At 36.1% G+C, this 27,465-nt stretch overlaps 3 protein-coding genes across 5 annotated transcripts; all 3 read left to right on the forward strand.

The window, feature by feature from the left end:
* Positions 1–1,061: 1,061 nt before the first annotated feature.
* LOC142524768 (serine carboxypeptidase-like 42) lies at positions 1,062–5,119 on the forward strand. The gene is made up of 10 exons (XM_075628859.1): positions 1,062–2,088; positions 2,627–2,734; positions 2,825–2,917; positions 3,302–3,394; positions 3,562–3,647; positions 3,735–4,013; positions 4,100–4,233; positions 4,319–4,411; positions 4,503–4,620; positions 4,828–5,119. The coding sequence occupies exons 1-10, from the start codon at positions 1,833–1,835 to the stop codon at positions 4,993–4,995; spliced, it is 1,428 nt and encodes a 475-aa protein (XP_075484974.1). The 5' UTR covers positions 1,062–1,832; the 3' UTR covers positions 4,996–5,119.
* Positions 5,120–14,551: 9,432 nt separating this feature from the next.
* LOC142525034 (bidirectional sugar transporter SWEET1-like) lies at positions 14,552–16,340 on the forward strand. Of its 2 annotated transcripts, XM_075629202.1 has the most exons (6): positions 14,552–14,686; positions 14,772–14,808; positions 14,939–15,034; positions 15,136–15,418; positions 15,612–15,731; positions 16,147–16,340. In XM_075629202.1, the coding sequence occupies exons 1-6, from the start codon at positions 14,644–14,646 to the stop codon at positions 16,255–16,257; spliced, it is 690 nt and encodes a 229-aa protein (XP_075485317.1). In that variant the 5' UTR covers positions 14,552–14,643; the 3' UTR covers positions 16,258–16,340. The 2 variants fall into 2 exon arrangements, with proteins under 2 accessions (XP_075485317.1, XP_075485318.1); XM_075629203.1 differs by lacking the exon at positions 14,939–15,034.
* A 3,932-nt stretch (positions 16,341–20,272) lies between these two features.
* Positions 20,273–22,132, forward strand: LOC142525471 (bidirectional sugar transporter SWEET1-like). Of its 2 annotated transcripts, XM_075629781.1 has the most exons (6): positions 20,274–20,476; positions 20,577–20,613; positions 20,859–20,954; positions 21,187–21,466; positions 21,571–21,690; positions 21,776–22,132. In XM_075629781.1, exons 1-6 carry the CDS (start codon positions 20,440–20,442, stop codon positions 21,959–21,961), a joined length of 756 nt encoding a protein of 251 aa, XP_075485896.1. In that variant the 5' UTR covers positions 20,274–20,439; the 3' UTR covers positions 21,962–22,132. The 2 variants fall into 2 exon arrangements, with proteins under 2 accessions (XP_075485897.1, XP_075485896.1); XM_075629782.1 differs by lacking the exon at positions 20,859–20,954 and having other exon boundaries at positions 20,273–20,476.
* The last annotated feature ends 5,333 nt before the right edge of the window (positions 22,133–27,465 follow it).

Consider the following 27,465-nt stretch of genomic DNA (forward strand, 5'->3'; position numbering starts at 1 on the left):
TATCCTATTTGAATATTAAATTTCATAATTTTTGATCTTTTAAATTGTTTATAGTTTGTCACGAGATTCTTTATCCTATTTGAATATTAAATTTCATAATTTTTTTTAAAAAAATTATGTATATTATATTTACAATTACAAAGTAAATTAAAAATTATGTATATTATATTTACAATTACAAAGTAAATTAATGTCTTATTTAATTGATGATATAACTATCGGGCACATGTTGAATTTTGTATACAGGGAAACACTTTGTTTTTTCTTAAATTGGAATTAAAAGATTATCTCTCCATCTTGAAAAAGTGAAAAAAGAGGTTTTAATTTGAAATTGTTCGTACCAAAGAGATCATTCAGTTACGACTGACCTATTGCTTGATAATAAAAAATAGACAGGTGTTGTATAATCAAAGATGGAACCCACAAAGGATAGACTATCTTTTCCGATGAGCAAAAGTTAATAAAAACTAGATATATCCAAACCAAACAAGAGGAGAATATGACCAAATTTCACATCAAAATTAGTAAACGAATTGAAGGGACCATAAATTTTGGAAGTATAAGGTAAGGGTATGGGGTGATGCTTCTCGTTTCTTGTCAGAAAGGGACCACATTACAATCAATAATTTCAAATACAAATCAAAAAATTTTATACGTATGTATGAGACTGATTAATCTCGTTAATTCATGATTTAATATAAATTTTACATCTTGAAATGAAGCTAGATCTTAATCTAATATTTTTATTCTACCTCAGCTTCGAGTAAGACTACTTTAATGGACTTCGAGCTTCTCATAGAAATACAAAACCGTATACTCTTACTATAGAAGAGGCTTAAAACTTAAGTGTAGGCCAAGTCGATATCTATATATATATATATATATAATATCTATTTATGTTAACTAATTAGTGTAATTGGTTATTAGTTGGTATTATCGAATTAATTGTGATGAATTATTCTATTAATTGATTATACTTTGTTGAACAATGATGAATACAACCGTATATCTTTTCATCCCTACATATCTTCTTGTCACTTTTTCACTTTGTCATGCAAATCACTCATCATTACACACCACTGTCTTACAGCCTACTTTAATGCTCTGAAATTTAGCTTCATACCAAGCAAAATTTTGGAAATTTCTTGTGTACAAATGAAATCCTCCTACTATTAATGCCTTCTTGATTACTTAGATTTCGAGTCAAATATATCACGATTTATCTTGGTAGATCCCAAGTGGGCTTGAGTTTGTTACATGATGATTTAGATAGATCGAATGGAATTTCTAGAACTTCATTAATGTCACGAAAATGGGAGTTAAGAATTTCGTACATCGTTGTTAAAGCTTTCATGAGAGTGGACCCCATCGATGGTAGCTTGATCGACACCCACTGCCACTTCTGCTGCGGCTTTCCAACGTCTCTCAGATAATTCACAATCTCTTTCTATAACAAACTTGGGACACAAAAAGATAAGAATAAAAAAGCATATAAAGCTAAATATCCTTCGCACAAGAAGTAGAAGCTGCGGGGTTTTAAATTCTTCCTTATTTCACTCGTTGGTTGTGTGTGTCCATATATAGAAAATCCATTCATTTGAAGATATTAAGGCCAAAGTTTGAGCTTTTTTGAAAAGCAATCCCAGAACTCACGTGCTCTTTCATAATAGAAGTCATTTTTTTATACCTGTACAATATATTTTATGCACGAAGGCCTTTCCAAGAAGATACAGACATATATGTGGGTGGATTAGTTTTTCTTCCTGAACAAGGGCGGCCTTCAAAGTCGGAACCTTTAGCGAAAAGGGTTGTTCTTGTTGAGTTTTTTGGAGATGGGATTGCCGTTGAAGTACATTCCGGCGGAGTTGGCAGTGGCGGTGGTAGTTGTGGGATTGGTGTTTGGTGGTTGTTTTGGCTTTCCGGAGGAGGATCTGGTTGGGAAATTGCCCGGTCAACCGGTGGTGAAGTTTAGGCAGTATGCAGGGTATGTAGATGTGGATATGAAGAAAGGAAGGAGTTTGTTTTACTACTTCGTGGAAGCTGAAGAGGATCCTGATCACAAACCTCTCACCCTTTGGCTTAATGGAGGTAAATCTTTTCCTTTTTTTTCTCTCTTTTCCTTTTTTTTTTCTTTTCTTGGTTTAGTAAATATAGTTTTCTTGATTTGAGGAAAATGTGTACAAAGTGAAATTGCCATTTTGGTATCTGCAAATCAAATAAAAAATTTAAAATTTTACAAATAATTTTGCTAAAAAAAGGGTTGACTCTCCTCGTTTCCGGAATTTAGATTTAGATTCAAATTAAAAAAATTAGCAAGACATGAGCAATATTCTTATTGTGATACTTAGGTGGTTATTTTCACTGTTTGGATTTAGGACATGGAGTACATGCTAAGTAAAAATATGTCATCTCTTAATTAGGACTGCCCGTTAAGGATTCCATTTGAGGAAAATTTTAAGTGTTCCTCTGTTTCGTTCAAGAACTGGTTTTAGTTTTTTTTTTTTCATTTAAACTTGAAACCTTGAAAAAGTATCTTCTTTTGTGTTGAAGTATGTGCAAAGTAGTTCTTGTGACAGTGTAAAACTTTGTTTTATTATCAAATCTCTTGCATGTGTGTTATGTTCAGGCCCGGGTTGCTCATCCATGGGCGGCGGTGCTTTCACAGAACTGGGGCCTTTCTTTCCTAGAGGTGATGGCCGAAGTCTCCGAATAAACTCGAAGTCATGGAACAAAGGTATAATTGAAGTTTTTTTTTTCTTTTTGGTCTCAAAATGTTGAAATCAATCAATCCATTTGCTTAAAAATTTACTTATTCTGTTTGTAGAGTCGAATCTCCTTTTTGTCGAGTCTCCTGCCGGTGTTGGATGGTCATACTCGAATACAAGCTCAGACTACACTACTGGTGATGCGTCCACAGGTAAAGCAGCAATTGATGCTAAACTTTTCCATTCTTTCTGATAACATATCTGGTGTGGTTTATACGACAGTTGGTAAGTTATAAGCATCGGACATCTGCCTACGTGTTCTACCTGCACGGTCATATTCAGTGGGCAGTTCCAAGAATTCACGAGAAGGAGTAAGGGAGCAAGAAGATGGGTGATTGAATAGATGATAATTTGTGAAATTTCAATTTCTTTAAAAAATGTATGCATGGAAATTTAAAGCCTCGGTGGGGTGATCCATTGCTGGATCATCCCCGAGAAATGAGTTCCTCAAGCATGTGTACGTTTAGTAGGTACTAAGTGAGCAGAATTTTGAGTTTACTGAGACAACTGAAGTCCCGTTTCTTGTTCTATGGCAGCATATGATATGCACATGTTCATGATGGGATGGTTCAAGAAGTTTCCAACATTCAAAACCCGAGATTTATTCCTGACCGGAGAAAGTTATGCAGGTAAGAAAATTACAATTCATAAATCAGTAGTGCGGTCATAAATGTTAATCCTTTCAAGATAATTTAGAACCATGGGTGCATAGTGAACTTCTGCTTACATATTATATATGTTCTGAAGTTGTCCCTCTACTCTTTTATTTTAGAATATATCTTATTTGTCTATACAGGGCATTACATTCCTCAATTAGCGGTCTTGCTTCTGGACCATAACAAACATTCTACAGAGCAAAAGTTCAACATTAAAGGGATAGCAGTAATATTTTAAACTTATTCTATCATCTTGTTCTCTGTTCTTTTCGCAAGTGTTTGGCTTTACGGATGAAATCTGTTATATGATCAGATTGGCAATCCACTGCTTAAACTTGATCGTGATGTCCCAGCCACGTATGAGTTCTTTTGGTCGCACGGGATGATTTCTGATGAAATAGGCCTTGCCATCATGAACGACTGTGAGTTTGAGGATTACACGTTTGCTACTCCACACAATGTCTCCAAATCCTGCGACAATGCCATAACCGAAGCAAATAAAATCGTCGGTGATTATATAAATAATTACGATGTTATTCTTGATGTATGCTATCCATCCATAGTTCAGCAAGAGCTAAGACTCCGAAAGATGGTACATTTCTTCCATACTCTAGCTGAATATCCATTCACGGAAAGAAATAAAATATATGATGAATAAGACATCATGTGTCATGGCAGGCTACAAAGATTAGCCTTGGAGTAGATGTGTGCATGACCTACGAAAGGCGATTTTACTTTAACCTTCCAGAGGTTCAGAAGGCTCTACATGCTAATCGGACCAATCTTCCGTATACATGGTCTATGTGCAGCAGGTAAATCTGCTGATGCCTGACATTTATTTTCTTTACAGTAACTATGAAGTAAATGATTCTTTTTTTAATCGAACTTTATTGGCAGTGTTCTGAACTATACTGAGACAGATGGAAACATTGACATTCTGCCTTTGCTAAAGAGGATCATTCAGAACCATATTCCCGTTTGGATTTTCAGGTAAACGCTTCAGTCATGAAACATGAAGTAAATGTTTTTCCTCGTGTTTCATATATAAAAAGACGAAAAACTTGTTATTGCCAAATGCCAGTGGAGATCAAGATTCAGTAGTCCCATTACTTGGTTCTCGGACACTTGTACGCGAGCTTGCCCACGATCTACGGTTCAAGGTTACGGTCCCGTATGGAGCTTGGTTCCATAACAAACAGGTACTTCTTGGATGCACACATTACCTCGTGTTTTATGCTATTAATAAAAGATCTGTATACAGCTTGAAAGTAAAGTAAGAAGCTTTTTTCTGGTTCACCACAGAAGATTTCATATAGTCAAAAAAGAAAGAGATGTTCAGTGCCTAATTTATTCTCTAGCACCCTCTAACTCAGCCATTAACACCTTATCCTTTTGTAATTTATTAGGTGGGAGGTTGGGCTACTGAGTATGGAAACTTGCTAACTTTTGCCACAGTTAGAGGTGCAGCACACATGGTACCCTATGCACAGCCTTCAAGAGCTCTGCATCTGTTTAGTTCGTTTGTTCGGGGACGTAGATTGCCTAACACAACGCGTCCTTCCATTGATGGCTGAGGAACCGGTTGACTTGTGTTTGAGTTGATTCACAGTTTACTGTTGTAACAGTTTGAAAACTGATTGGAAATCTCACAGGGATTGAGTTGATATTGGAGGAATGAAACATAAATTTACTGATTTCGTAACTTTATGTTATGGGGTCTTTTGAGTGAGTGGAGCTCCAGTATAAAGGTAAAAATATTACATATATGTTATGTACGAGGATTAAATAATTTCTGAAAAAAAAATACACAAGGAATTTCGTTAAGAGCGAGGAAATGTAACTAAAATTGACTGGATCAAAATGGGGACGTACCATGATCTCACAAAGTCGTACAATATCAGTCAATCTATGAACAACACATGTAAAAGACAGCACTCGTCGTTTTGAGAATTCTTTACCCCAAATGTCATGCATAAATATGCGCATACAGTGTTGAGCTTGACAACCTTCTCTCTATTATTTTGGTGCAACCAACCCAAAAACATGCAAAACAAAATCATTATGCCTATTCAATAATCAAACTGTTTATAATATTAAATAATTTGTCTACTAACTTCTTTCCACTGCAGACATATAAGGTCAGTTTTACTGCATCCCTGACGAGTTCCACCTCATCAACATCTAACCGTGTCACCATATGCAGGGTATGGACAATCACTTCCTTGATATTTATCACACCTTTGTCAACAAATGTAAACAAAATTTACTTTTCGAAGGTCATGTCCAAACATGATGTATGTACATTTGATATAATACAGTGTCAATAAGTCTGGAGGCCTTGTATTCGAGTGTTGAGGGAGACGAAATAAATCATTTTTTATCGGCGTGATATTCTATGAGTGACGATACATGGATATGAACTATGTCTCATGCTGGACTAACTACGGCCCATGAGTAATAAAAGTGCATGAGTATGAGTTGAGACTCATGTTGGGTCAAATTAATGCCCGTGGTCGTTACAGAAAAATACGTCTTTTATTGTAACGATCAGCTTACGGCCCATGATCGTTACAAATCTGATATGAGATCAAATGTCTACAAATGTTCCCGAAAAAAGATCTAATATCTAAATGTATCAATATTTATAAAGAATATTGAGAGAACCGGATTTTTTGAACATGCCATGTGAACATTATCAAATAGATCTTGCACATCAAAATAGTATGAGCTTGCACGGTCAACAGGAATACCAACGAGCCGAAAAAGCATCTCTACCGGTACAACTATGGAGACATGTTCGCAAGCATGGACTAATTCTTGGTTACAGACCAGATAGAACTCAAATTATAAAAATTCAAAGTTCTCTTCTAGTAATTTATTGTATAATCTTATCGTAGACATCCGACTATCAATACGGCATGTTGAATTTTAAATGAAATATTAATGGACACTTTTTGCTCAGCCGGTCCATGATATAGTTAGTGCCTATGAAACACAATTCACAAGTTAAACAAAAATATATATATTTTGTTGCTGACATTATCAAACATCCAACGAGAGAGCATATTGTTTTAAGATATAATAAGCTGTTTTAAGATATTAATCTAGCAATGACAGACCGATGTTTAGCATACCATGACATTTCATTGTACCTTACATGTCTTATTTCCTATAAAAGTTAATTATTAAATTACTAATTATTTATCATATCTTATCTTATTAAGGAAGAGCACCACATGTAACTGGATTAGAATTGATTTGGTGAAGTCTACCCAACGGCTACTCTCCAGTTATGTTTTGGTCTCTCGTGACGTGATACCAATCGGCCCAACACAACAAGAAGAACATTCGATTCCGGGAAAAGAAGGTTGATCATCAATGCGGAAGGTTTAGATCAGGATGTTCCAAGGCATATATCAAAACGTCCATTAGTCTTTTTTGACATGCATATGACTAAAATATGCTGAGCAGGGCTGGAAATTTTTTGAAATTTGAAAATATATTCTATAAAACGACAAAAAACAAGGACATAAAATTATAATTAAATAACATCAACATTTTAACTGCATATTAAAAAATGAAAATTGATATATATGTTCTGTAGAGATTTTTATTTCTCTCAATTCATATCGAAAGATAAAAGATTGAATAAATTGCATATAACTTCTTTATTCACCTACCATCTCTTCTGCACAACACACAACCTCGGGTATGTTTGAATATCCCAGTGTCAAAATAATAGATCCAACCTTGGTCACGGGACAGGTCACATAAAACTATTTTAATATTTCAAATTCCAAGCCTTCAAAATTTTCCCCTACTACCTCAAACATTTCATCATTCAATAAAAATTGAAAAATTAAATCTCATTGTACAAACTCATTTGAGACTTCAATTGAGACATGCAAGAGCTGCGAGAAATTAAAACAACCCATCAGCCTTACAGGGAATCAATGATTAGTTAAAATTTTAAAATATCTAATTTATTTAATTTTAGATTGCATGCATGAACTTTGTGTATTTTAATAAACATAATATAGTATGTAAAATGATGTTGGAAGTCATCTGGTCATTACGTTGAAATCATTCAGCCTCCTCGCAAACATTTTCTGAAAATTATCAATCTACTATGTGTTTTATCGGATAAAATTTTCCGTACTGGTACAATTTTCGATTACCTGTAGAATGTAAGAAATCCGCAAGCACTACTTACAGTGTACTATTGTCAGAAAAGATAGTGAAGTAGAAAACGACATGACCAACATCTACCTCATTTGGAATGGTAATCAGATTACATTTTGTCGACAGTTGGATCTAAGCTTATATATAGAGAAAGGTAAGCAGTCTGTCTAGCTCACTCACTTACTCAATCTTTAAAAAGCTATAAGTTATTCTCAAGCCATAAACTTTCAAAAGCACACACTTAAAATTTTATACAAGATCTTCAAGGATCATTTGTGCATAGTGATTTCAATTCTGAAATACTTGTATTTTGACAGTAAGAATCTTATTGATTATTTGTGTTAAGTTTGTGATAAACTAAGAGTTTCAGTCATAAAATGATAAGCCTTCTTGAAATTGGCAATTGAAAATTGTTGTTATTGTCAAAGTATTAAAGTGAAATTCATCCGTAAGGAAGAAGGAGTGATGTGAGAGTTATTCAAGTCTCTAAATATCCAAAAACAATCATTTGCATTTATATTTTAATTACTCTACTTTTAGCATTCTATTTCATAACCAAACTGATTCTTACTTAAGCCATTTTATGTTCAAATCATGTTAGTGAGCTTATTTTAATTTCGAGTAATATTCAACTGATAGCTTTTCGATACCAGACTAACAAGAATTCTATTTCGGTATTGTTAGCCCAACCGCAATATTTTTAAGAAATAGTTGAGATTGATTTATGTATCTCCTTTTTAAGTCAATCTCCAATTCTAACATAACCATATCACATCTCAATTGAATGCCTCCCCATAAATTCATTGTTGGGAATTAAACTATCAAAGATCAAACTAATTTGAGAGAAAAATCAATCTATTCAATTCATAGATTTAATTTACAGAAAGAAATAAAAACTCAGATCTCACAGCACTCTCAAGGCTCTCCTCTACTTGGGATTAGGATTCCTCAACTGGGAATGAGATTATTTAAACAACGAGCTGAAACCTCTATTTATAGAGGATATTCTGCACATGTTAATTGGTGTGAATGGACGATGGCAGCCATTGGAGAATCAACAATAGCTGCACCTACCGTGGACCTTCTAGATGGTGGCTGGAGATTTCCAATTTGAGTTCTTCAATTCTCCCCCTCCAGCCATATCCAAAACAAGCATTCCAGCTATGTCTCTGCATAGCTCTAACTTTTCTCGCGTTACCACTTTTGTCAACATATCTGCTGGATTCTCCTCGTATGAATCTTAACTAGTCTCAACAGTTGTCGATCCATAACTTCACGTATCCAATGATATCGAATATCAATATGCTTTGTACGGGAATGGTACATGGAGTTCTTGCTTAAGTCGAGAGCACTTTGACTGTCACAATGTACCTTGTACTCTTTCTGCTTGATTCCAAGTTCTTGAAGATATCGCTTTAGCCACAACATTTCTTTCCCAGCTTCAGCGACAGCAATATACTCTGCTTCTGTTGTGGATACAGCAACACACTTCTGCAGTCGTGACTGCCATGAGACAGCTTCCCCCGCGAAAGTGTAGATATATCCTGAAGTAGATTTGCTACTATCAATATCTCCGGCCATATCTGCATCCGTATAGCCCTCCAATATTGGATCAGCTCCCCCGTAACAAAGACATAATTTAGTAGTACCCTTTAGATACCCGAGAATCCACTTTACTGCCTCCCAATGCTGCTTCCCAGGGTTGGAGAGAAAACGACTCACCTTTCCCACTGCAGGAGCAATATCTGGCCTTGTGCATACCATTGCATACATCAAACTTCCAACAGCTGAAGAACATGGTATTGATGACATTTCCCCGATCTCTTTCTTGGATAAAGGACATGCACTCTTGCTCATCTTGAAATGATTGGCAAGTGGAATGCTGACTGGTTTGGCGTTGTTCATGTTGAACCTCTCGAGCACACGTTCAATGTACTTCTCCTGAGATAACCATAACCGTTGGTTGTTTCTGTCTCGAACAATCTGCATTCCCAAAATCTGTTGAGCCGGTCCTAAGTCCTTCATTTCAAAAACTTAGAGAGTTCATTCTTCAACTGACTAATCTTCGTTGCATCTTTTCCCACGATCATAATATCGTCTACATAAAGTAGAAGAGCAACGAAACTCCCGTCTGAAAATTTCTGAATGTAAACGCACTCATCTGCAGCAGTTTTCTTATAGCCTTGACTTGCCATGCATGAGTCAAACTTCTTGTACCACTGCCTCGGTGCCTGCTTTAGACCGTACAAGCTTTTCTTAAGCTTGCAAACGAGGTTATCACCTGAAACCTCAAAACCTTCTGGCTGCTCCATATAGATTTCTTCTTTTAAATCTCCGTGAAAAAAAGCTGTCTTCACGTCCATCTGTTCAAGCTCCAAGTTCATACTTGCTACCAAGCCAAGTATAACTCGGATTGACGTCATCTTGACTACTGGTGAAAATATCTCATCAAAGTCAATTCCTTTCTTCTGTTGGAATCCTTTGACTACCAATCGTGCTTTGTATTTCACCACTTGTCCGCTGCCATCTTTCTTCATCTTGAACACCCATTTGTTTCTTAGTGCCTTCTTCCCTTTTGGAAGTTCTACGATCTCATAAGTGTGATTCTTCTGCAGAGATTTCATCTCATCTTGCATTGCTGACAATCATGTTTCTTTGTCCTTATGAGATAGTGCTTCTTGGAAACTCTCTGGTTCTCCATCTTCAGTAAGCAGAAGGTACTCGGATTCCGTATATCTTCTAGATGGAATCCGTCCTCGTTCAGACCTACGAACTTCTGGAATAGTCTGAGAAGATTCACCATCATCTGGGCCTTGTGATGATCCTGAAACATCTGGTGGAGTGGGTTGTGGCTCCCCCTGCTCAACACCCCTTTCTTCTTCAGCTTCTGCTTCTGGCATGTATTCTATCACTATATCGAACGGGTTTAGTGCTGCATCTGAATTTAGAGCACCAACATTTGACTTCTGAGACATTGTAGGTTTTTCAATGTCTTCTATTGTCTGGCTTTCATGGAACACAATGTCCCTGCTTCTGATCACCTTTTTCTCCTTTGGATCCCATAGTCTGTATCCAAATTCTTCATCTCCATAGCCAATGAAAATGCATGGAGTGGTCCTTGCATCAAGCTTTTGTCTGAGCTCCTTGGATACATGTGCGTACGCCAAACATCCAAATACTCTTAAGTGTGAGTATGATGGATCCTTTCCAGACCATAGTTTCTCCGGAACTTCAAATTTCAGTGGTACTGATGGTGATCTGTTCATCAGGTAACAGGCGGTTCTGACTGCTTCTCCCCAGAATGACTTTGGCAGTTTAGCCGTACTGAGCATACTCCGAACACATTCCATGATTGTCCGGTTCATTCTTTCGGCTACACCGTTGTGTTGAGGGGTGCGAGGGACCGTCTTCTCATGTCGAATGCCGTATGTTTTGCAATACGCATCGAACACCTTGGAAGTGTATTCGCCTCCATTATCTGACCGGAGACACTTCAATTTCTTCCCAGTCTCACGTTCTACCATGACATGAAACATTTTGAAGTATTCGGATACCTGGTCCTTCGTTTTCAGGAAATAGACCCACACCTTTCGAGAAGCATCATCAATGAAAGTCAGAAAATATTTATTTCCGCCTAGTGATTCATCCTCCAGGGGACCGCAAACGTCAGAGTGTACCAGACTAAGCAACTCTGATCTTCTCGTTGAATAGGAACTGAATGAGACTCTGTGCTGCTTACCAAATAGACAATGAATGCAAGGATCTGGCGCATCATCTTTGTCAACGATGATAAGCTCTTTCTTTATTAGGGTAGACAACCCTCTCTCACTCATATGGCTGAGTCTCTGGTGCCACAAATTTTGAGAACCCTTCTTCTCAGCTACGTTGAGGGTGTCTGTACATATCTTCATGTGAGTCTTGTACAGTGTGCCACAAATGTGTCCTCGAGCGACTATCAAAGCACCCTTTGACATCTTCCATGTGCCATTGCTGAAATGATTATCATAGCCCTGGTTGTCAAGGGCTATTCCAGAAAGAAGATTGAGCCGAAGATCTGGCACATGTCTGACATCCTTCAAAGTGATTGTACTTCCAACACTTGTCTTTATTTGGATATCTCCAATTCCTACAATCCCAGAGGAACTGGAATTTCCCATCTTCACTGCTCCAAAGTCAGCAGCTTTGTATGTAATGAAGTATTCCTTGTGCGAAGTCACGTGGTAAGAAGCTGCAGTATCTACCACCCATTCTGTGTCTTCTTTTGAAACGTGAAGGCATGTCTCATTATGGGTCGAACAGAACGCTACATCTCCAGGAATGATGACTAGCGTTTCTCCACCCTTGTTCTTCGACTGGGAACTGCTCTGGCCTTGCTCCTCTAGCCATTTGTAGCAATTCTTCTTCATATAACCCTCTATTCCACAGTGATGACATTTATACGAAGGTTTTCTGCCATCGGTGGATCTGCCTCTGCTTTTGCTTCTGCCTCTCCATTTGCCTTTACCTCTTTGTTGTTTCTCTTGTTGTCTTCCTCGGGGCTCTGTGACAAGGGCATGAGTCTGGTCTGTGCTCATATCCTTTCTCCTGGCCTCCTCGTTGAACAGGGCATCTTTAACCATGGACATGGTAAGTTTGCCATCTGGAGCCGAGTTGCTGAGAGAAACTACAAGTGTTTCCCAGCTATCAGGAAGCGAACTGAGAAGTAGGAGTGCCTGCATCTCATCTCCAAGCGGCATCTCTACAGACGATAATTGATTTACCAGACTCTGGTACTCACTGGTATGCTTGGCAACAGAAGTTCCACTTTTGAACTTCATATTGACTAACCGCCTTATCAACAGGGCTTTATTCCGAGCGGTCTTGGCCTGGTACATGTCCTCCAGCTTCTTTCAGAGAGCATATGCGTCTGTCTCCTGTGCAACATGGTGGAAGACACTATGATCAATCCATTGTCGGATTTGACCAATAGATTTCCGGTTTAATTTCCTCCACTCTGACGCTTTGGTTGGATTAGGATTTTCACCTTTCAATTCTATATGATCGAACAAATCTTTACAGCTGAAGAGATCTTCCATCCGAGGTTTCCACAGCGTGTAGTTGGTTGCCGTGAGCATAATCATAGCTCCAGAATATGATGTTGACTCTTCTGTGTCATCTTCAATATTTATTTATCAAAATATGAGCTGAATCTCGTAAAACGCAGTACACCGTTGTGTCCGGAACGGCCGAAAATGGTGGAATAGGCACTTCGGGGTCAGAAATTCTATTGCTGAAAATTTTGGGATCACTATATAACTTTCTGATAGTTCAGGGGTCTCTAAGTCATTACCAAAAGTTCAGGGGCCATTCTGTACTTTAGGAAAGATAAATGACCATTTTGAAACGAGCAGAAAATATAAGGACCAAAATGCAATTTTCAGAAAATTGAATAGTGCTGATGATGTGGCGCTGACTGGACGCTTACGTGGCAATGACGTGGCGCTGACTGGACGCTTACGTGGCAATAACGTGGCGGGCACTGTTCATCTTCTTCTTCGTAAAGAACTTTTGAAAAATCACAGAAAATTCGTTTGATGTCCGATTTTCGATCTGAAAATACCGGTAGACTCGTGGAGACGAGAGCTACGTCGTGGTATAATCAAAACAAGATTTCACACACTTTCACGAAATCGAATTTTTCACAGAGAGCTCTCCTTTGATGGATAATACCTCTAACCTGACTTTGATACCACTTGTTGAGAATTAAACTATCAAAGATCAAACTAATTTGAGAGAAAAATCAATCTATTCAATTCATAGATTTAATTTACAGAAAGAAATAAAAACTCTCAGATCTCACAGCACTCTCAAGGCTCTCTTCTACTTGGGATTAGGATTCCTCAACTGGGAATGTGATGATTTAAACAACGAGCTGAAGCCTCTATTTATAGAGGATATTCTGCACATGTTAATTGGTGTGAATGAACGATGGCAGCCATTGGAGAATCAACAATAACTGCACCTACCGTGGACTTTCTAGATGGTGGCTGGAGAAGATTTCCAATTTGAGTTCTTCATTCATTAACTCAATTAATGTGCAGTGCAAAGGTCGGTTCAATATTTGTCTATTACCGATTTTGTTGTTGGTATTGTATGCTGTTAAATTTCAATCTAATTATTATGTTATCTTTGAACTTTGTTTACAAAAAAAATTTGGCCTTTTTTTGACGTGGTGTTAAATGCTAATATGACGCTAATGTGATACTCAAATGTATAGTGTATATTAGTAACCCATTGATCGAATTATATATAATTAACAATAGAATGAAATGAATCGGTTTTTATATTGTTTTTTATTATTGCAAATGCATATATCTTTAGGACCAAAAGATCATAAACAAATTCGCATCAAAATTAGGGGGGTTTTTTAAAAATCTTAATGCATCAGAATTTGACGATTGTCGGAAGGTGGGAAGCTAAAGATTATAATATTTAGACTCCTTTTATCTTAGCTGGATAAGTTGCTAAAAGAATTCCTGACGGTGCTCCATTACAACTCTTCACGCAAAAATCATTTCCTATAAATTGCGAAAACCTAAACAGCGACTTTACTCGTTTTCTGACGTACTAATGCATGGTATAATTTCACGTCTCTTTCTTTACTCAATGAGATTACGGAGATATGTTTCGATTTGGGCATAATCTGGTACATTCAATGCGAAATAAATTAAGGCAAAAAATTATATTGTGAGACGGTCTCACGAGTCGTATTTTGTGAGACGGATCTCTTATTTGGGTTATTAATGAAAAAATATTACTTTTTATGCTAAGGGTATTATTTTTTTTTTGTGAATATCGGTAGAGTTGACCCGTATAAAGATTCATGAGACCGTCTCACAAGAGACTTATTCTTAAATTAAAAGTTAGGGGTACTTTTTATTTTTTGTTCTATTTAAGTGCACTTTTAATCCTTACCCTTTGTAAATCTTATCATCGATCGCCACTGTCACCAGCTTGTTCAAGAAATCAGCTTATCTTTTCTTGAAAATATTAATAATAGGATGAGTAAAGATGAGGCCCTGCATTTGGTGTTTGGAGTTTTTGGTGCGTTTTTCAAATTTCTGATCGTTTATATTACTTCTAAGCTAGCCTTTCTTTAATTTAACCAATTATATATGTTTTACCACAGGGAATGCTACTGGATTGTTTCTCTTCCTGTCACCCGTGTAAGAAAGTTAATTACTTGGATTTGGAGAGTTAATAATGTTTTAATCCTAATATTCCTCAGTTGCTACATTAATTTTTTAATGTTTTTGAGGTAAACAAAAGGTTTTGATAATAAAATATTCATGATAGAGTGACATTTAAGAGGATCGTCACGAAAAGATCAACCGAGCAATTCTCCGGCATTCCTTATGTCATGACTTTACTCAACTGCTTACTCTCAACTTGGTAAAATAAATATGTTTCTTTATTCGATTTTTAGTTTCTGTTTATCTATACATAAATCAAAATTCTGGCTACACTAATCATGCACGTATATATGCATGCAGGTATGGGCTTCCTTTCATATCAAAAAACAACTTCTTAGTGTCTGCGATCAACGGCACTGGAGCCGCGGTAGAGTCAATATATGTGTTGATATTCCTTGTATTTGCACCCAAGAAGGAGAAGGCCAAGATTTTAGGGCTGTTGTGCTGTATTCTGTCTGTGTTCTCAGTTGTCGCTTTGGTTTCGGTCTTCGCCATTCACGACGCCGAAAAAAGGAAGAACCTCTGTGGTTTTGCTGCCACCATTTTCTCCATAATAATGTATGCTTCACCTTTATCCGTCATGGTAAGAATTAATAAGATATATCAATCTTTAATCAACTAGCTAGCAAATTGTGGCTAAATTGAATAATCATCTTACTTTATATATGTAAATTTTTTTATTCTTAATATTTTATTTCTAAAATAATCAAATTCTTAATAAGATTAGGGACTAATTAAGATTAAAATACTGATTTTGTTTTATTTAATTTGTGCAGAGGATGGTGATAAAAACCAAGAGCGTGGAGTATATGCCCTTCCTCTTGTCGCTCTTCGTTTTCCTTTGCGGCACTTCTTGGTTTATCTACGGGCTTATTGGAAAGGACGTTTTTCTATTTGTGAGTTGTTTGTTTCCTTTTTATTAGCCCGAACGCATGCGTTTCTTGTATCCAAATTTTGTTAGATAATCTAAACACGTCAAAATATAAATAAGAAACATAGAGTCAATTTGGCCAGTATACAAGGATTTTGCTTTGAAAATACTTTATTAAACCCAATTTTCAAGTATTTTTTTTTAAAATTGGAATTTTTTTCAACACAAATTCAACCAAAAAAATGTTTTTTTTTTTTTTTTTTTGCTTCAGAGAACTTTTTACTTTACATGGTGGACCGAGATATCCATACAGCCAATTTAAGATGGAAGGAAGGCCCAGTCCAATAAATCAAAAGCTAGCTGAATATAAATTTAGTAACATAATGGAGATTAATTAGTTAATTAACGATATTTATTTTTTAATGACAAATTAATTGCAGGTGCCAAATGGATTTGGGTGCTTATTAGGAACGATACAGCTGATTTTGTATGCAATTTACCGCAATACCGAATTAGGTGAAAACAGCAAGATAATTACCATCCAAGCATAAGCAATCAAATAATTATTCTTAATTTTAATTTAAATTCCGCCCGTGTAAGCGTAATTAAATCAAACAACAGTGTATAAAAATATATTGGTTTTGTCAAAAAAAAAAAATATTGGTTTTTTTTTCCTTCCCTTTTTCTTGTTTCTGTTTGAATTTTTCTACGTGAGAAACTAATAGAAAGTGTATTCAGAATTTAGAGATATTTTTTTTAGAAAACACAAAAACTTTTGTGATAACGTTTCACGGATAATTTTCTGAGACAGATCTCCAACTCGATTCGATTTAACTCATGAAAAAAATATTTTTTTATGTCAAAAAGGTCGTCCACTCTCATGTGACACCGTCTCACAAAAATCTACATGGAAAGAATATACTAATAATAAGTAGTCTTTTTAATTTTCATATGTTTTACTTTATAAATTAGACATTGTTTATAAATATATATAAAAAAATGATTATTAACCAAAAATTCATAGAATTACTTAAATTATCTTTGTTATTGTAAAAAAAAAAGTCATAAAAAATGAAATAAGAATCGACAGAAACGAATAATCACAATCAAAGGTCCCCAGAACCTTAAATGAAACACAACGTGCAAAATCCGAATCGCCGCTGCAATTAATAACCTGCGTACTACGTTACCTTAGCCCAACGCAATTTCTTTCTTCTCCCACATCTGTCATTTATTTTACAAGACTCTTTCAAAAATATGCAAACTTCAACAATATTATTATTTGTATTTTACATAAATTACACAAAACAATATTTTTTCATTATATTTATTAATAAAAAAAAGTATTTCGAATCTTGAACTTAATAACTAGAATCAGTGCTATATAAGTACGTAGCTAATGAATTATCACAACGTCAAAAACGCCAATTTTTAGAAGTGAATTTGAATCCAGTCGAGTAGCCCTTGTCTTGAGGGCAATGTAACATTCAAAACCCTAGCTAATTGATTGCTACGCATGTTCCCAGTTTCTTTGATTGATTAAATATTTTGATCGATCGCGACTGTACAAAAGTAATTAATTTATGCGCATCCGTTGTACGTACGACATGTTCGCATGCGTTGGTAACAAAATATTTAAACAGATCACACAATGAGAGCAAACATTACGATCACCTTAGATCTAACGATTATCAAAATATATATATATATATATATATATATATAATAAGACATGGGGATTTACATTGTAAGCAACGTCTTCGAGTAAGTTGAACTCAACCAAATGACTACTTTTGTTAATATATTACGTGCATGGACTTAAGATATATGCATCAAATCATAACATGTTTTGTTCTTATATTGTACCTTATAAAATTTCGTGTCTTTCAACGCAAATATTAACTTTATAATCTCCAGAATTTTAGAAAACACAAGCAAGGATTTATAAGAATACTTATATTGACTTATACAAAATAAAAAATTCAAACAAAATACCAAAAGCCCAAATATTTATCAAATTTCAACAACTTCGAAATTAAAAATACAAAAGATAAAGAAATATAATGTATTGCTTCAAAAGAAAACAAAATATATTCATACCTTATAATTCTTCTGAGTACATCATAATTTCAGCAACAAAATTGAGTATGGATATGTGTGTGATATAAAAATCAAGAAAATGGTAAATTTAGCCATTACACGGTGTTTTCAAATCAAATAATAAACTACTTAACAGCAATACAATGTACATTATTTGAAAAGATATTTCGCAGATGTAGGTTCACTAAGAGACATTATTTGAAAAGATATTTTGTATCTAGATCGACCAACTCAACCTAGAAGAGTGGGTCAAGCTCTTCAACTCGACCGAAGAGTTTGGGTCGAGATCGGCCCACTCTTCATACCTAGGTCGAACTCGACCCAATTGTGAAGAGCTCGACCCAAGAGCTCTTCACAACGAGAGCTCTTCAAAACTTCCAAAAAAAAATCTCTTGGGTCGAGCTCTTCGCAAAAGTTGTGAAGTGAAGAGCTTGGGTCGAACTCTTCACAAAAAGTGTAGAGCTCGACCCTAAAAAAGAGTTCGACCCACCTCGTTCCCGAGATGAGTCGAGATCGTGGTCGAGGACCCGACTATCGTTTTTTTTTTGTTTTTAACGTTCTGTTCCGTGTCGTTTCGTCGAAGCATGCCGTTTCATCCGATAACACGACGTTTTGTATCTACGTAACGACAATCTAAAGTATCAACGTTCACACCCTGGAATTTCGTCAAGGTAGGCCTCGTTCCCGTTCCAAAACGGATGTTCCGATACCGTTTCTGCAAACCATGATCTTACCGAGAGAATAGAGATGGTGCATGAATATTATAGATGTCCCGAGACGGGTTGTGGATGTGATTGAAAGGTATATATACGAGATAGAGAAAAAAAAAAGTAGAGATATTATTCGATCTTTATGTGAAATCAGTGAGAAGCTTACGTGCCGCTATGTCTTCATGCAACGTCGTTGACTTATTGTACTCTCTTTCTCTTTTCTATTCATTAATATCCATGCACAGTTCATCGTCATATTTTAACTCTAGATGCCTTAGAATCATGTATCTTGGGGAGGTTTTACATGATTCTCGAACTCTGTTAAAATTAGAATTTTAGTGGAAAATAAGAATTTTGGGTCCTATCATGACTCGGTTTTGCTTGCTAATTTATTACCGGCATGATTAAATCTTAGATTCAAATAATAGGGTAAAACAAATTGTATTAGGAAGGGATTTTGAGTCTATTTTTCTGGGTGAAAAAGAATAGGAATGATTTTCACTGATTGTCTATAATGATGGACCCCGGACCGATCTAACGATCTCTGGACTTGGAGTCAAAAATTTTAAAAAAAGTTCGTATATTATAATATTTTTCAATTCATCTATTATAATTAAATAAAAAGATCAAACATGTCGAAAATGATCAGTAAAAAAACTCGTCTTACATTTTTTAAAACTAAAAATATTAATTCAATCTGTTTGTTTTTCAATTGATAACAATGCCAATCAATTCAAGAAAGTGATATGGTTGATCAAAATTTTTTTATGAACATTAACTTTGAGAAACTTCGTTCTGCACTTGCTATTGTAAACGGCATCCACTTTCTTACTGTAATTCCCTACATCAATTATAAATTTGGTTTCTCTTGTTAATGAGTACTCCAAGAATGCTAACTTCAAAAATAAATCGTCCTCATTAATAACGAAAATTTTTTATGAATAAGAGAATAAGTTTTATATTGTGTTAATTTATAGTAATATATATTAAATTTAAGGAATAAATAAATTTATACTTGATCCAAGAAAAATAAATTTATGTTAGAAATTTTTTTTATCAAGAGACCGAATATCAATACATTTATCAAGAGATCCATGAATAATAAAAAAAATATATTGGATCCAAAAAAATAAATTTTTTGATATGTAAATAAAAAAATATACAAATAATATATATATATATATATATATATATATATATATTCTTTAGTGATTAGGAATAATTTGATGTTTGTATCTATAAACCTTATCAAGTTGGTTTATTTTATTTTGGTAAAGTAATTTATAAGATGCTAGTAGAATATTGAAATTTTATATTTTTTCTTTGAAAATCGTGTACGGGCCATAATTTAAATTCATTTTTTCATTTAAAATGTAGGAAAAGCTAGAAATGGTTTTTCCCATTCACGGACTTTTTACCGGCCTGCAAACTGATTTTTTTCAGCTGCACGAATATCGTCACAAGTTCTTACGTACCTAGCCACCAGACAGTTTAAATACATGACAGATTCTTTGATTCCGTTCCAGGAAACCAAAAAAAAAAAAAGAAAAAGGAAAATCAATTTTTTTTAAAAAAAAGAAAATACAAAAATATATTAAATGATGATATAAAATGATCTTCCAATATATTAAATTTTATTTTAAATTAAAAAAGGCTTGCTGTAAATTTTTTTTTTCAACAAATCATTATGCATGAGGGCACAATTCAAGTTCGCTTTCTTACCCGTTTTGGTGTATATATATGTGTGTGCCTCTTTGCTGGTTATCTCAACATATGAAGCTCAAACACGCACACACATCATCCTTGAAACTGAAAGATATCTTTTTTTCATTCTCCCGTGGTATTTGGGGCGTTTCTTGATCAGGGATTTTCGGTAGACACAGCTCTTTGTTGAGTTCTGTGTTTCAAGAACACGAGGAAGATATGGAGAATACTCTGCATTTCGTCGTTGGAATATTCGGTGGGTTTTTTCGCCATGCTCCGAAGAATATTTTCTTGGCTTGTAATTTTTTTATTATATCTCTATCTTCTAATTTTATTGTTTTCCTGTCATTTTACAGGGAATGCTTCCGCTCTGTTTCTTTTCTTGGCACCATTGTGAGCATCCCCATTCCCAGAATCAATTATCTGTTTTTGTGTGTGCCTTACGAGCTAACGTATTTCACGCTTAAAATCACGCATCAAAATTTAAATATTTTGTTCTTATGGCTCGCCTTGACTGGCTGGATTTTTTCACTCTGTAGTTAAGAGTATTTCTACCTCAAGATTCAGAAAATATCACTTCTATATCATCTTACTATGGTACTTTTTTAATGGTATTATTATATGATGATATCTGATAGGATTACCTTTAAAAGGATCGTAAAGAAAAGGTCTACCGAGCAGTTTTCTGGAGTTCCCTATGTCATGACCTTACTCAACTGCTTGCTTTCTGCTTGGTGAGCTTCTTGAAATTTGCTCAATTAACAAGAGGTTTGCGGGTGTTTTTTCATATAAAGATATTTTCTACCAAACGTATTTTCCTGAATATTCGAGGCCAAGTTAAAAATTTAGTGGAATGGGTGATTTATTGTGTTTTCAGCAATAAAATTAGAAATTATTTAATTTAATTTGACAGGGCAGCGCCCACTTTAGATGACTTGGCTCTTTTTCATGAATGAACTTATCTAGGTATGGTCTCCCCTTTGTGTCACCTAACAACATGCTAGTTTCAACGATAAATGGCACCGGTGCTGCCATTGAATTGGTTTACGTGCTGATCTTTCTCATATTTGCACCAAAGAAAGAAAAGGGCAAGATCCTGGGATTGCTCACTCTTGTCCTCGCCATCTTTGCAATTGTCGCGTTTGTTTCTCTATTCGCTCTCCATGGCAAGGGCAGAAAGTTTTTCTGTGGAGTCGCAGCTACTGTCTTCTCGATCATAATGTATGGTTCACCTTTGACAATCATAGTAAGTTTCCATTACCTTGTTTTTGTAAAATCGTTGTATTTTGTTAATGGTGTCTGAAATTATTTGGTTTCTAATGCTTTTTGCCTTTTGTTTTGTGTATGCAGAGGTTGGTGATCAAGACTAAAAGTGTGGAATTCATGCCCTTCTTCTTATCATTGTTTGTGTTCTTGTGTGGTACATCCTGGTTTGTCTTTGGCCTCCTTGGAAAGGATCCCTTTGTTGCTGTAAGTATATGATATTGAAGTGCTAAAATTATGAGTGGGCTCACGAATCTGTACACAACTGATCATATGAAAACAATATTTCCAGATTCCAAATGGATTTGGCTGTGGATTAGGTGCAGTGCAACTGATACTATATGCCATATACCGCAAAAACAAAGGCCAGACCCAGAAAGGTGCGGCTAATGAATCCCAGGAGATGGAGAAAACCATCTCCAAGCCCCATCAGGAGAAGCCATCAAACACACATTCATCACAGGATGAACAAGTCTAAGTCCCGGTCCCTGGATCGAAACGAGTCGTCCGATTCTGAGCTTGTTCCTTCTGTAGAAATGTTTCTTTTTCCAACTAATATTGCAACCAGAATGGCTTTTGTTGTAATTTCCAAATAACGTAGGCCGAGTGTATTGGTTTTATGTTCGATTAATGAAATCTCGTTTCTCAACCCCCGCTTCCAATCATCCATGACATTTATAATTTGGTTCTTTAGTTTCCAGTTTTTCTTTCTAAGTTTAACTTTCCCAAATAATCGATATAACCTTCGTTCAAATTATATAAGGTCCATACATAATTCAAGTTTCAAAGCATAATAAAATCGTACCATATACACATAACTTCCCACATGGAGGTCACCAATTAGATACCTGAATGAAGGGATTTCATTTCACCACTTTAGGTACGTTACCACGACAGGTCGACAGCTATCCTACAAATACTAGCTACGTTGCGATAGAGGACTCCCAAGGTCGGAATAAGCGCAAGGACGGGCGATATGGACTATTGCCACCCCTTGAACAAAAAACTGATTAAATTTTCATCTACAATTTCTCATAAAAATTAAGTTTCACCGCTCTTGATTTGATCTGGTCGCTCTTCTTCCTGAATCCTCTGTCCTCCCCTGATCTCACTGCCTACTTTTTATATATGAAGGGCATGATTATTACTTATTAGTTATTATCACGCCGGAAATAGAGAGAATTTGTTTTGTCACTCTGATAACACATGTAGCCATATTTGGGATATGCTAAAGTCTGACATCCAAATCTGATAACGACACTACAACCGGTTCCAAAGGCGAGCCACATGCATATCCTAATACTGATCAAGCTAGACAATTTCACTCTGACTTGCTTTCTAACACAGTTGCTTTAACTCGACAATTACATATAACCATTGCTGTCCCTGGAATTTGGTCGATGGCCACATGATTGATACATCTTAAAGAAGGCGAGACTCACATTTTTGCAGAAAAGAACACATGAAATCTGTTGTTTCTTTTATTTGTTTTTTTTTATCGTTTTATGTCGTTTCTTTTCATCCCCAACTTGATATGCCCCTTGCATGTGGAAAGCATCGTACTCGACGACTGTCCACATTGTATCATGACAAGCCTTTTCACCATGTTTATATCCTCACTCACACGCATCATACGAAACTTCCCAAGGGGTCACCATCTCAAAACTTCTCCAAATCAAGCACGCTCAACTTTGGAATTCTGATAAACTTCCGAAAAGAAGATGCACCTTCTTGATATGAGTAGTATGTATCAAATCTTTTAAGTCCTCCTGCACATTCTCATACTTGAACAGTTTTGGAGTTAATCACATTCCGGTGTGAATTCGGTTCATTCATGTTCTTTCGCCTAGAAGCCTACCAGGAGCCGCTCATTATGCGTGCAACCTTACGACACTTGCGATCACCCCCATCCTCTTCGGCCTCGCTCCTCATAGCATGTGTTGATGAGTTGAATGAAATACACTCCTATTTTTTACATTTTATTATCTCAACTCAGCTGTGCAACATGCTACCTCAGTAATAATAGGAAAAACGGTTGAGAAACAAAAAATACAAGGCCAAAACAATTTACAAAATAGTATGAGTCGAGTCGAGTACTAAATAAACTTGGTGTCACGCCCAAGACCGGGTGAGTCGACACTGACAGTTGTTCAACAGTCACATAATTGTTAAACGATGAATCTCATAATGCAGTATAAGGGGGCGAGACCATTTAATGGTTACAACCCAACCGTGTAAGGGCTATAAACATGTCATATTGAGATTCCCTGTTATATCCAGTTGAATCCTCGCAGTGCCTACACAAAACTATATGATAATCGTATCAAGAAAGGAGTAGAAGAAGAATTACACTCGACTGAATTTTCAAAAAAAATGAAAACACATTAACTAATTCATCATCTTTATAAAAAAAACCCACTTACTTAGTATTTATTGAAGAAAACGAGAAGGTTCGAACCGCACTCAACTCGGATTGCTTCTTGCTCCTTGTTCGGGCGGCACTTCGGCTCACGTTCTAGCCTAACTCTTGGACGATTTTAAGCAAAATTGGACCATAACGGAATTTCAGGCTCTGTAGGATTTGAACCTACGACATCGGGTCTTTAGAACTTCGCCTTGAGTATGCTGGCTAAAATTTTCGAATTTTACAGCACTAGGTTACGAAATTTAAGGCGTGGGAAAGATAAGGAATGATGGACTATTTATATGTGAGGGCAGGAGACTAAAAAATGTACCCAAATCATGCCCAAACTTGCACAAATCTCACGATTTTGACTCCAAAATTCCCTTCCATGGCTGACGATCTAGATACCAAATTATGCTCTTTATTTCTTACTCCTTCACCCTTGCTTTGCTTGAAAATTGGGTGCAAGGGTGATGATTTGTTTCCAGTTGTTAATCCCTTTAATTCAAGCTTGTAAATATCATCGCATTCAAGCACTATAATATTTAGGCATATAAATCTAGTAGAAATTTGAATTATACAAACCCACTCATATATATGATCTCACCACTATCTATTTCCTTAATTCTTGATCCCAAATATGCATGATTATTTACTATTCGAATTTAACAATATCCATGCATTAATTTCTCCAAACCTTGTATTATATTTTTCAATCTTGCAATATTTCAAACCCAAATTTTCGAAAATATACATGCCTAAGTGCATATACTAATACCACTTCCATTCAATATCGCGTTTCCAATATTGTGTTTTTGACAACTTCTTTGACACGCCAAATCTCTGTGATTCTGACAGTAATGATTACCAAAATAAAGTATCACATACTTGTGCACTCGAGTGTGATGTTACTATCGAGGTAACCCGAATTAAAAGCCATTATCAGGGAACTTGTCCGGAAGCATGGGCTTCGATCCTAGTAGCTCGATGTATATGTCATGCTACTAGTAACCCGGGGAGATGATGTCTCGAGCATATATTTGCTCGGTTATCTGTCAGATTGGCCCAAAACTTCTCTTAACCTGATTCACGACCCGGGATCATCTGATACCCATGACACGGGCCTCCCCTGGGTATCACCACACCCTTCTAAATAATCGAGCTAGAGTCATACTCGCTGTCCCGATTAGTCATGCTTGGACACCACCAGAAAGATAATTAATTCTTGCTACAAAAATGTTGTGACCTCATGTCTCTCGGACTTAAGATAAGGTGTCGGGGCCTCATGCCTCCGGGCTTACAAAAAGATGTCGGGGTCCCATGCCTCTCGGGTAAAATATGAATCCTTGGTGTTGTTGGATAACAAGGGTACTGAGCCCCGGGCCAGGATACGGGTCCCTAGACTTACTGGATAACAAGGGTACGGAGCCTTGGACCAAGGTACGGGTCCCTGGACTTACTCTGGATAACACCCTGAGCTGTAATGAATTTCAAATATCTGAGAATATTTTCATCCTTTGTTTCATAGACTTCTTTTATTTGTTAAGTGATCAATTGTGAGTCAGAGTAAAGAATGACTCGGGTGGCTCCGATCTCCCGGGCAGCTCGTATGCCAGCGAGGACAGCCTCATATTCAGCTTCATTGTTGGTGACCCGTGAATCGATTCTTAGGGCCAACTTGATCTTTTTTCCTGAGGGTGCTGTCAACACCACCCCGACTCCGCATCCAGTCAGGCTTGTTGCTCCATCCACGAAAATTTTTCATACCTCTTCTTCGCCTGCCTGAATCATTTCTGATAGAAAATCTGATGGTGATAATCATTACTGTCAGAATTAGAGGGATTTCGCGTGTCAGAGAAGTTGTCAGAAAGTAGGGTATGGGTAGCTGTCTTGCCATAATCAGTAAGTGGGCACTGAAAACTAGGTCATCATTGACTTTCTTGCTATAAATATCAGGCTTTGCTCAAATTTGATGGATTCACATATATATCTTGCCCACACCATTCCTACAACATTTTTCTCTTTGCTACAGAACTTTTTCTCACTCACCTGCTGACTTTAGCACCGAAGTGGCCACGTCAGACATCCATGCGGCGCCCATTCACGTGGTTATTTTCGTGTTTACAGGTCAATACTGGTTTTTCTGAGAAGAAAAAACATCCGGTTTGGACACATCTCACTAGACTCTTATTTCTTATCATTTTCAGAACCCAACCCGGTGAAATTGTCCACACATCTCACATCTAACCCGGTCGCATCACTATATAATAAAGAATTTACTTAATCTTTTGATATGATAATTTACATATCAGTACTCCAATTAAATTATACGAAACTCTACAATAGTAAATCCCATTCACCAAGTTCGATTCTTTTTCAGATGTAGCTTTCCCTCGTAAGATTCCACGAAGATGAGAACTCGGAAATCATGTCAACCATTTATTCTCAAGCATTTGGCATTTACCAACACTGCTTTTTGTTATATCTGTCATATATTTTCGATAAATATAATACACAACAATGTTTCTTCCTTAAATATGATAAAAAGGTTTCTTGGTAGCTTCGTATAAGTACGTACCAATGGGCATATACGTGTATATTATATCTGTGAAGCCCAGAATTAAAGAGGACGGAAGAGTGATTGTTGTTGGAAAAATGGTTTATGTGTCCAATTAGAATTTGAACTTGAAAAGTTTATATATCATATTGATTGCATTCTTAACATTTCAATGTTCTTGTGATTTTAAAACTTGTAGTGCTATTATTTTAAATTTTATAATCGTTGTATTTTAAGAAACGACTTGCTAACAACCGTGAGCAACGGAGCGGGAGTCAAGATCGTGTTTATAGCTTGTGTTTTCCCAAGACAAACACTAAAATTTACTCACAATCGCTCGTGCCAAGAAGTTGTACTGACAATGAGCGGTTCCTGATATTATTCTAGGTGAAGGGGCACATCAATGAACAAGTCTCACAACGGAATGAGAGAGATACTAAGACTGTGTAGGTATGAAATTGTGCATTTGAGGATCGAGGGATTGGAAAGATTTAATAAATAGTACTAATATCAACAACATGTATCTTATTTGGAGCCAATAAATTTAAAACACCAAAGTTAATTGTACTTGGCTTGAGGCAATTCAAGATGGGTGACACCTGATAAGTTTCTCAGGATGTGTGTGTGAATGATGACATAAACACGCTGGAAATTAAAGACATGTATTGTTACAGTGGAGACAATTTTCGAATCGGGGCGTTACAATATTTCTCAGGTGTTGTCGGAAATTTCTTCTTTTGCAATCAATATATTAACGAAGTAAAAGATTAGCATGTATGATATCTCACAAGGACATGAAACGATTAGGGCAGCAAAAGATTCTATCAATTTTTCATGATTATTTTCTAAGAATAATGTTTTCGAAAGTTAAGCTAAATAAAACACGCACATCCACTTGTCTATAGTCATGTGTTCACAAGAAATAGATAAACTGTCACAATCCTTAGTCTCGTATACTTTACCTTAACTGAGAATTAGAGGTTTTGAATTGCTAATTGAAAAAGAAATGCAAATATTTCCC

Source organism: Primulina tabacum, chromosome 14 (assembly GCF_025594145.1).
Source record: "Primulina tabacum isolate GXHZ01 chromosome 14, ASM2559414v2, whole genome shotgun sequence".
Taxonomy (NCBI): domain Eukaryota; kingdom Viridiplantae; phylum Streptophyta; class Magnoliopsida; order Lamiales; family Gesneriaceae; genus Primulina; species Primulina tabacum.